Source organism: Stylophora pistillata, chromosome 8 (assembly GCF_964205215.1).
Source record: "Stylophora pistillata chromosome 8, jaStyPist1.2, whole genome shotgun sequence".
NCBI classification, from domain to species: Eukaryota; Metazoa; Cnidaria; class Anthozoa; order Scleractinia; family Pocilloporidae; genus Stylophora; species Stylophora pistillata.
In genome coordinates, this window is record NC_142526.1 from 34,753,615 (window position 1) to 34,764,095 (window position 10,481).

At 39.4% G+C, this 10,481-nt stretch overlaps 1 protein-coding gene and 1 long non-coding RNA gene across 2 annotated transcripts; one reads left to right on the top strand and one right to left on the bottom strand.

Annotated features, from left to right (window-relative positions):
• Positions 1 to 7,854: 7,854 nt before the first annotated feature.
• Positions 7,855 to 9,080, top strand: LOC148726002 (uncharacterized). Its single transcript, XM_088731573.1, has 3 exons — positions 7,855 to 8,242; positions 8,627 to 8,959; positions 9,067 to 9,080. The coding sequence occupies exons 1-3, from the start codon at positions 7,855 to 7,857 to the stop codon at positions 9,078 to 9,080; spliced, it is 735 nt and encodes a 244-aa protein (XP_088587699.1).
• A 244-nt stretch (positions 9,081 to 9,324) lies between these two features.
• Positions 9,325 to 10,059, bottom strand: LOC148726003 (uncharacterized). Its single transcript, XR_015990893.1, has 2 exons — positions 9,939 to 10,059; positions 9,325 to 9,846 (listed from the first exon to the last, which is right to left on the bottom strand). It is a non-coding gene; the product is annotated as an uncharacterized LOC148726003 (long non-coding RNA).
• Positions 10,060 to 10,481: the final 422 nt, after the last annotated feature.

The window sequence follows — 10,481 nt, forward strand, 5'->3', positions numbered from 1 at the left end:
GTACCTCATCTGAGAGTTGCTCGTGAAGATGGAAAGGCATCTACCAGTCTCGTAATTTCAAAGACCCGAGTGGCTCCTGTGAGGAAGATTACCCTACCACGCTTAGAGTTGATGGCTGCTGTAATTACCGCTAGACTTGGCACCTATGTCAAAGGTGCAATTGATTGTCCCATTAGCCGCATTGTTTGTTGGACAGACAATTCTTCAACTTTACACTGGATCAGAGGAGCAGCCTCACAGTGGAAACCATTTGTTGCCAATCGTGTTATTGAAATTCAGTCGTTGTTGGATCCCGGTGTTTGGAGGTATTGTCCAGGACCACAGAACCCAGCCGATCTACCTACTCGAGGTTTATCTGCAAGTCAGTTTGGAGAGAGTCATTTGTGGTGGAAAGGACCCTCTTGGTTGCAAGAGTCCGAGAAAGATTGGCACGAGGATTTAAGGTCAAAACCTTGCAATGAAATTGTTGATCAAGAGAGGAAGAGTAAAGCTAGTGTCAATTGTATTGTTCAACCCAAGGAGCCATATATTGATTTCACAAGGTTCAGCAAGTATAGTCGCTTGCTCAGAACTGTTGCTTGGATCAAAAGATTTGTTAGCAACTCAAGGGTGAAAGAATACGAAAGAATTGACAGCATCTTAACCGGTTCAGAGATACAGAATGCAAAAGGCATCCTATTATCTTGCCTTCTAATCATCCTGTTGTTAAGTTGCCGAATAATGATGTTTACGGTCGTGAACTACATGCTGGAGTTGAACACACTTTATCAGTTTTGCGACAGAGATTTCGGTTGATCAAGGGACGATTAACTGTCCGTCAGACACTAAGGAACTGTCTACTTTGTCGCCATTACCTTACAAAGCCCTTTGGTCAGCGGATGGCACCACTTCCTGAAGAAAGAATTAAGCCTGCGCCGCCGTTCACTAATGTGGGTCTAGACTTTGCTGGTCTTTTGTATTTGAAAGACAGTGGTGATAAAGTCTACATATGTTTATTTACATGTGCAGTTACCCGTGCGGTACACTTAGAGTTGGTGTGTGATATGACGGCTGAGCGCTTTCTCCTTGCTTTGAGACGCATGATTGCAAGAAAAGGAATGTGTAGCATTAATTGGTCAGATAATGCAAAAACTTTCAAGGCTGCTCAGAAGTAGCTACGGCAATGTTTGGGAGTATTAGAATCAGACCAAACACAGTATGTTTTGTCCGAAAAGAAGATTGAGTGGAAGTTCATCGTGGAGAAGGCCCCGTGGTGGGGTGGATTTTATGAGCGGCTTATAAAGAGTGTCAAGACGCCATTGAAGAAACTATTTGCCTAAGCAGTGTTAGATACCGAGCAGTTAACTGTTATTTTGGCTGAAATTGAAGCACAGTTAAACAGTCGTCCTCTTACTTACCTTGGTGCAGACCCTGATGACTACAGTGTGATTACCCCTGCACATATTCTGATTAGCGGAAATCTTCAAGCATGTCCAACTAAAGACACTCGTACATATGATGCACGATCCTCGCAGTAGATAGCGCTATTTAAGCAGTAGCGAAAATCAGACCTGAAAAAAGAAATCAGGCCTGTACGGGATTCGAACCACTGACCTCTGCGATACTAGTGCAGCGCTCTTTTAATTGAGCTAACAAGCCAACTGGGAGCAGGCCGTTAAGTTGATTCGTAATAAACCCGTGAAAGTGATAAATCAGATACAATGAAATATATGAAGTTTATATATTTTTTTCAGGTCTGATTTTCGCTATTGCTTAAATAGCGCTATCTACTGCGAGGATCGTGCATCATATGTATCTAATACCGCAGTTCAAAATATATGAACTTCATATATTTCATTGTATCTAAAGACACTTGTGTTTCAGAACAGACGTCAAGACCCCTCACCAAACGTTTTCAGTATCATCAGAGGCTCATAAATGGATTTTGGAAGCGTTGGCATGCAGCGTATCTGAAATACTTGACACCCCTCAAGAAATGGCATAAGAGTGGTCGTGAAATCCGTAAAGGTGACTTGGTCCTCGTTAGTGAGGATCGCCTAGCTCGGGGTCAGTGGTCACGTGCACGAGTGGAAGACACCATCACAGGCCGCGATGGTCTTGTCCGGTCCGTTACTCTTCGCACCTCATCTGGAAGTGTTACCCGTCGTCCAGTACAATGGCTACACTTATTTGAAGCCTGTGATGCTGACTTAGCTGCTGAACTTAACTGAACTTGATGAGACCTTGTTGAATATTTCAGTTGAACTTTGTTGGCAAGTTACATGTAGTGATGCACTCCCTGCATCGGGCGGAAGGATGTTCCGAACTGAAAATTTATGTTCTGTCTTACTTCATTCTCAGTTTGAGTAAGGCGTTGCGTGTTGAGTAAGTGGACACTGGGTCCGTGCGAGTGGAGACTGTGTGCGAGTTTATGACGTATTGCAAAAACGTAAGCTCGACGTTCGGGTCAAGATGGTCGGAATGAAATGTAATGTCATAGTTTTTCCATGCGTTTAGTGAATAAATCGTTTATTTTGACAAAGTTAATTCAGTCTGCGCCTCAATACCATAAATCCTATAATAAGCCTCACCAGAGGGGTGGGGGGCTTATTTATTCCAGGTACTTTGGGGGGTGGCTTAGAGGGGGGCTTATTAATTTAAAAAGGAAAGACTTAATAAGTATCACTTCTTTTTGAACAAATGGAACACAGAGTCCAAGCAATATTCTTCAGCATACAAACTGATGGCGATGGTTAACCATGTCTCCCAGCTAGTGAGTTTTGTGCCCTAAAAAACATTATATTTTGACCTAAGTTATACTAACCTGGATTATGAGACAAAAGACCGTTGCTATGAAAGAACTTGATAAGGCCCACATCAAAGAAGAGCCATACACTTGAATAAGCCACTTTTGTTACATTAAATATTCAAACTTGGTTCATAGGCTTAGGGGAAAAAAACAAAAGATATCACTTGGAGGTTGGAGAATGAATGATTAATTTCTTTTGATTGATTCCTTCTAGCCTGGGAGCCATGTTAGAATTTTAATATATTAAAAGTGGCCTCACCTATTTATTACTGGAAATGGAAGAGAGGCAATGTTTTCCAACCCTGTTTAAATCATTTCCTTTTTCAGGGACAAATCCTCACATTTGGAGGAGGTATGAAAACACAGTCAAGCAGTTTAACGCAAAGTTCCTTAAATTGCTAATTTTGTTTTAAACTGGTTTGTATTGTGGTCATTTTGAAAACATACAGGCTGTAAGGTATTTTTCAGAAATTTCAACTTTGGAGATTAACAGGGAAAGGGCAATTGGGCAAAACCCTATGTTGAATTTTAAACAGTGTTATAATTCAATACTCTCCCAGTGATCAGCTGATATTATTTGATCTCAAGTTTATTTTATGGTTTAGCCTGGAGTATAAAATACAAATCCACGTAGTTAAACACTTTTTTTCTTATACATTGTGCTCTCCAAAACTACCTGGCTTATCTCAATTCCTCAATGATCCTTAAGTTAGTTGTCTCTGATTTTGTAAAAACATTTAGGTATGTATTTTGTGGTGCCTGTCTCACTTAGGACTGTATGGTCAGAAACTTTACTTGATTTGTTGTGGATCATTTGAAACTGTAAGTAATTTTGCCAAATTTTCTTCCTTTTTTTAGTTTTTGCACCACTGTTGATACTTTCTTAAGCTGAGGAGTAGTTTAGTGCGCCTATCTGGCATAAACCGCAGGGGCTGGGTCCGAGTGGATTCATTAATTCGGCCGAGTGGATTCATTAATATTCATATTAAGGTTAGGGTTAGGGTTATTACGGCTATTATGGTTATTAGGGTTAGGGTTTGGGTTAAATTTTGCGTAGTCGTATAAATGGGGGCTGGGGTTAGGGTTTAGCCTAGGTGTACGAGGGGTTATTAGGGTGAGATTTAATTTCCGTGAGTAGGGTTTAAGGTTGAAAAAGTAACGGTAAAAAAATGTACAAAGATAAGAAAAAAGTCCAAGATGGCGGAGGGATTAACCATGGTTTATTTGCTCACTCCGCATGATATTTGTAAATAGGTAACATAAGCTAGAAAGGCTGTCATCATATCTTTGTATAATTGATGGAAAGTAGAATGTTCTCCCACGTTGGAATCATAGGCTTCAATCTCGTCAAAGTATTTAGTCACTTGTCTGCGTATTTCACAAAGATCTTGCGTGGTAGCTTTTTCTTTTACAATGGCAAATAATTCGTCTCGGACGGCTCCGGCCCACTTGGGATTCTGTTCAATATCTTCATCCAAACAGTTGTTTTTCAGATGACATGGTGTATGAAGTGTTTGTAGAATGTAAGATGAAGTTATACATAAATGTGTTTGAACGTAAATGTCGCTCTGATTAACAAGCTGTCATGATGTGTCTGTACCATTGATGGAAAGTAGATTGTTCTCCAACGTTGGAATCATAGGTTTATGGCAACTTCTGCGCGGTCTGGGTCCGAGTGATTCGGTCGAGTGGGTTCTAAGTAAATATTCATACGGTGTAGGTGCGCGAGGGGAGTTTTAGGGTCTATTTATGCGGCATAGGCGAACGAAGGGATTAGGGTTGTTGGGGTTAGGGCTGTTGGCGAGGTTAGCGTTAGATTTCACGTTGGTTCGTGTATAGGGTTTTTTCGCATCTCATTTTAAAAAATAACGGTTTTCTCAAAACAATGGGAACAAAGAATCCAAGATGGCGGAGGGGTTAACTCCAACACACTGTTTTCGGATACGTAATGTTTATTGTCACACAACACAGGGACAAGAGAATGAACCCTATATTACGTGTTTGGGTATCGCGGGTTAGACAGACTAGTTTAACCGACTAAGACTGTGAGCAGAAGTTGTATTTATAAGAGTCACAAAAGGTTTTCTCATGCATGTGGTACAGGTTATTCAGAACGTATGACTTTTACGTTTAAAAAGTGTAAGAGATGTACAATCGTAAGACACAGGGATTGACAAGCTGTCAAAGTGTTCGGGTGGACCTTGTCGCTATAAACTCTTGGTCAGTATGATAATGTCTGACTTTTACGATTTCTCCTGTGATTGCTGTCAATGCGAATGGTGAGTACTAAAAGAAGAAGAGATAGAGAGTGAAGCGTTTTGGCAGGACAATTTGAAAATAATAAGAGCACTTTAAAAACCAAAGTGGATAGACGAAATATGAGTGTTTATTATGAATGATACATAGTATCACGCAACTACCCATACCGGTTATAGGAAAACAGAGTATCCACAGTTGAAAACTACAATGAAATGTATGAGAGATGTAGGAAGGAAACACAAATTAAAAGCGTTAAATAAATCATGGTTTAGGGTTTAATTGCATAGGTTATAGGAGCGTGTTTTTTTTTCATAATTTGAAAAACTAAAAGCCAGCTAAGATGGTGTAAAACAATAAAAATAATGAAACGTAGGATGCTGTTTAATCCTCCCTTAGGGAAAATGATTTCAAGATAAAATAAATATTTAAAAAACGCTCATTTTAGAATAAAAGGAATAAAACTGTCGTGACCAGGATTCGAACCTGGGCTATTTCGGTCACTCACTCACACGACCACACCCCTAACTCTCACCCTAGACCCAATTCTCTAACCCACTTATTCCCATATTAAAATGAAAATAAAACCCTAACAGTCAAACATCAGAGTGAGACAAACAATGGAAACAATAAAACGCAAGATGGTGACTCATACTTCCAATGGTAAAAGTGATTTCAAGATGTCATTAGCGTTCGTATTGTGTAAAAAAATCGAGAATAAAAGAGGTTTGTTTCCGCCTAAACCCTATGATGAGATGTGAATAATTCATCCTACTCCAAGAAAATGAAAATAATTCGAATTGTGATCACATGAGTATTCAAAATTCTCTAAAAATGAACAATGGGTCGTTCGAAGTATAAACATGCGATAGCTTTTTTCTCAATAAAATGTTTACTTTAGTTGAAATCTTAAAAATAAACTGTAACGCGTGAGTGTGATCACTAGCAGTAACGAAAATGTTTTAAATTCTATACAAAATTCCGCAAGTGAAGAAAATAACAACGATACATCAACGCAATTCAATGACAATGATTCCAGGAGAAATAATTAGATTTGCCGTTTAAAAAAATTACCAGGAAAAAAATCGAACAAAAAGGGTATTCAAAAACGCAGCACCATGCTCATGAACATTCCCATTTCTCGGGAAAAATGTACCATAGAGCATACAAACCGGGAAAAATACGAAATGCCAGCAGGCGTTGTAACTGTCTCATTATTATCTGTCCATCAAATTTTAATCAAGTCATAGCATCCTTACATGTTTTTCGGATCAAAGTCAATGACCTGTCTGTCCAAATTGTTGCCGAGTCATGACTTGTGTCAATCAATGATAGACCAATGGAAATCTAGCAATGGGTGTATAAGAGTGGCCATGAGTCGGAATGGTATGATCATACGTGGGACCAAAGTGATGATGAAGAAAGCTCGATTTCATCCAATCAGACAAGTGGTGTATCTCACTGAAACTCATCCCTACATGGAAGTCAAAGAGAAGATAAGCACAATCAAACGGTTCCTGAATACTCCGTTTAGACACAAAATAAAAGCGGTAAAAGAGAGGCAACATAGCAAGTACCTATATACAAGCACGTTGCACACAAAATTTCGACATCTATATGTGATAAAGCGATTGGAAGAATTACAAGGAGCATAATCCAAAGACTTATTTAACTCATATGATATGGACTTGCTTTACATGTGACGAAACATGACTAAAACGTGGACACATTGCCACGGTCGCTACGCGACCGCATTCCGGACGCACGCGCAGGAGCAGGAAGGAGGAAGAGAAGGAAAGAGTGTACATAGAATGACCACTGTAATAAACTGTTTTAAACTGTCTTAATCCCTGTGTCCTACGATTGTACATCCCTTACATTTTTTAAACGTAAAAGTCATACGTCCTGAACAACCTGTACCAAATGCATGTGAAAACCTTTTGGGACTCTTATAAATACAACTTCTGCTCACAGTCTTAGTCAGTTAGATTAGTCTGTCTAACCCGCGATACCCAAACACGTAATATAGGGTCAGGGTCCATTCTCTTTTCCCTGTGTTGTGTGACAATAAACATTACGTATGCGAAAACAGTGTGTTGGAGTTAACCCCTCCGCCATCTTGGATTATTTTTTTCCCATTGTTTTGAGAAAACCGTTATTTTTTAAAATGAGATGCGAAAAAACCCTACACATGAACCAACGTGAAATCTAACGCTAACCTACGGTGGCCCAGAAGGGACAACGCTTCTACTTGAAAATGTAGTGTCGTTCTGTAAAAATGTAGCTGTTCTTTCTAGAATTAAACAGCTTTCCTTAGAATTCTGCAATCGTTCCTTGTATATCTGCGATCGTTCCTTAGAAATATAGCTGTTCTATGGAAACAGTCACGAGATTCTTGCGTAGAAATCTAGCCCTGCCGTAGTATAAGCCGTCGCTGTTCCGTAGAAATGTAGCTCTTCCGTAGAACTCTTTGCCTCCTCCGTGTAGAACTTCAGCGCTTCCGTAGAAATGGAACGCTTCCGTAGAGAGTTCAAACCTGTGCGCGCGCATTAACATGGGTGGCCACTGGGCATTAGTGCCTGGCTGTAACTCGTTGATCGCCATTTTGCAAACGTTGCGATGTTTATATGTCAAGTTTGTGAGACGAAAGTGCAAGAGGGTGGAAAGTATTGCTATAACTGTGGGGCTGGAGTGGAATCGTTTCAGGATGGTAAATCTAAATCTAACTTTATCCCTTTGGATCATTACTGTGAACGGAATTTCAATATTGCATTTTTGACAGTAGCTTTGTGATCTTTATAGACCCCGAAATGGAGATTATTGAATGCTATTTCCATCTCGGGTACAAGTATGATGTGATCATCAATTTTTTGAGAAGTAAGCATGATATATGCTTGAGTGTACGGACACTTAAACGGAGGCTTGTGAAATACAAATTATCGAGAAATGAGACTTGGAGAAGTGAGGAAGAAGTAAAGGACATAGTCAAGGAGGAAATGCAAGGGTCTGGTTGCCTGTCGGGTTACAGGAAAATGTGGCATTTGCTTAAAATAAAGTACAGTATTCACGTCCCACGTAACATGGCTGCACAAATCTTGCATGATCTTGATCCTGAGGCTAGTAGTTTGAGAAAGAAAAAGAAGCTCAAACGACGGCACTGTCTATCGCATGGGCCAAATCAATGCTGGCACATCGATGGTAAGTTTAGTAATATTAGTAGGAAGTGATAAGAGCATGAATGAACTGCATAGAACAAAGTAGTGTTTGTCTCTACTCAAGGCAAGCAATTGATTGCATTTTTTCTGTTTCATGTTGCAATGATGTGTTTCTCAGCCCTTCTTCCATAACTTTGATTTGATTACTTTCAGAGGAAAGTGGGTATTTTTTTACTGCATCTCTAGTGCTACACTTTTAGGGTAGAGGGTCTGGGAGCTTATTATTTATTATTTTTAGAAAGGTCCTTCGTGAAGCAGATCCTTATCATCAAGACCTTTGCTATAATCATTATTATATGTTGAGGGAGGAAGGGATAGTTTTATGGTAATGTGTGAAGTTATTTTGCAGTGTTGGAATAAGGCACAGGTTACGACAAGCTGAAACCATTTGGATTTCCAATTAATGCAGGTGTGGATGGGTACAGCAGAAAGGTTCTATGGGTGGAGTTAGAAAGGTCAAACAATCTCCCTGAAATTACTGCAAGGTATTACCCAGAATGTGTTAAGGAACATGGTTTCTGCCCCTTACAAACCAGGACAGATTGTGGTACTGAAAATGACATTATAGCTGCCATGCAGTGTTACTTTCTATCGGAAGACAATACACCACACTCTGGGAAGTCTGCCCATATCTATGGAACATCAACCAGCAATCAAAGAGTAGAGAACTGGTGGTCTCATTATTGGATGTCCTCTTCAAGTTGGTGGATGAAGTTTTTGAAAGACCTGGTAGATAGTGGGCAGGTTGATATTTCAAATGAAATCCATAAAGAATGTCTGTGGTTTTGTTTTCATGGTATTTTGCAGCAAGAACTAGATAAGATGAGACTATACTGGAATACACATTACATTAGACCATCTAGGAATGACACAGTTGGAGGGGTTCCTGATGTGTTATCTCAACTACCTGAAGAATTAGGTGCTTTTGACTGCTCTTTACCTGTTTCCAGAGACAAAATTTTAGAAATGGAAAGTAAATATGCCTATGAAGAGGAAGAGAATGTCTTTCAGCAATATTGTCATTATGTGATAGAAGAAGAGGGGCTTCAGTATCCTTCAAACCACGAAGAAGCACTTTGTTTATTTTTTCAACTCATAAATATTGCTGATTAATATTAAAACTATTTATTATGATCAATAAACTTTTGAGAAAAAATTGAAATACATTTTTCTTAAAGTACTGGCAGTATTCATAATGATTGTGATACAAAAATTTGAATATTCTCTGTCTTTGTTTCTCCTTGTAACAATTAACCATATCATTAACTACAGAGCTATTGCATTAAAAATGTTGCACTTTGTCTGTGAATACTGTACTTTATTTTAAGAAAATGCCACATTTTCCTGTAACCCGATAGGCAACCAGACCCTTGCATTTCCTCCTTGACTATGTTCTTTATTTCTTTCTCACTTTTCCAATCTTTACTTCTTTCTCACTTCTCCAAGTCTCATTTCTTGATAATTTGTATTTCACGAGCCTCCGTTTAAGTGTTCGTACATTCAATCATATATCATGCTTACTTCTCAAAAAATTGATGATCACATCATACTTGTACCCGAGATGGAAATAGCGTTCAATAATCTCGCCTACAAAAATCACAAAACTACTGTCAAAATTGCAATATTGAAATTCCGTTCACAGCAATGATCCAAAGGGATAAAGTTAAATTTAGATTTACCATCCTGAAAAGATTCCACTCCGGCCCCACAGTTATAGCAATACTTTCCACCCTCTTGCACTTTCGTTTCACAAACTTGACATATAAACATCGCAACGTTTGCAAAATGGCGAGCAACAAATTACAGCCAGGCGCTAATGCCCAGTGCCTACCCACGGTAATGCTTGCGCACAGGTTTGAACTTTCCACGGAAGCGTTCCATTTTTACGGAAGGGCTGAAGCTCTATACGGAAGAGGCAAAGAGTTCTACGGAAGAGCTGCATTTCTACGGAACAGCGACGGCTTATACTACGGCAGGGCTAGATTTCTACGCAAGAATCTCGTGACTGTTTCCATAGAACAGCTATATTTTTAAGGAACGGTCGCAGTTATACAAGGAACGATGGCAGAATTCTAAGGAAAGATGTTTAATTCTAAAAAGAACAGTGACATTTTTACTGCCTGTGAGATTGGATTGTACTTTTTCATCACGAATAGGCGGATTCATGCTGACGTCACTGTTTACATTTTCCCTTGTTTTCATACGGCTTTGCGTATAGAAGG